Source organism: Mesitornis unicolor, unplaced genomic scaffold (assembly GCF_000695765.1).
Source record: "Mesitornis unicolor isolate BGI_N332 unplaced genomic scaffold, ASM69576v1 scaffold21011, whole genome shotgun sequence".
Classification (NCBI taxonomy): domain Eukaryota; kingdom Metazoa; phylum Chordata; class Aves; order Mesitornithiformes; family Mesitornithidae; genus Mesitornis; species Mesitornis unicolor.
The window spans coordinates 1-374 of NW_010164697.1; the positions used below are offsets into that span (position 1 = coordinate 1).

The window sequence follows — 374 nt, forward strand, 5'->3', positions numbered from 1 at the left end:
CTTGTCTCCAGGCAGGGATAGCTCTAAAAACAAAGCAAGAAAGAGCATAAAGAGCTCACATAGCACTGTATTTCTGTCATGCTACATGTCCGTCTCTCCTTACCAACGAGGAATGTGTAACAGGGGTTCTGAGGCTGCTGGTGCTTGCTCTCTCGTGCATGCCTCCCAGCCCTTGGTAGGCCTACACAACCTGGACCGGTCTCTGGTCACACGAATCTCGACCTCGGAATGAAACAAACTCAAAAAGCGGTCTCTTTCATTGATGATGCAATGAGCTACATATGCTCAGTAGGTTTTCCTCACATGAATAACTGCAAAGTTAACACAGCTTACCAGCCAGAAACAACCCATATTGCAGCTTATTTCAATGAGCT

The 374-nt window shown here is 46.5% G+C and overlaps 1 protein-coding gene across 1 annotated transcript in view; it reads right to left on the minus strand.

The window, feature by feature from the left end:
- Positions 1 to 103: 103 nt before the first annotated feature.
- LOC104548397 (coiled-coil domain-containing protein 112-like) overlaps positions 104 to 374 on the minus strand; it is a gene marked incomplete at both ends in the record, with an annotated part of 3,559 nt that continues 3,288 nt past the window's right edge. The window contains 1 exon segment of the mRNA XM_010194407.1: positions 104 to 222. Within this exon segment, the coding sequence (XP_010192709.1) occupies positions 104 to 222 (119 nt within the window).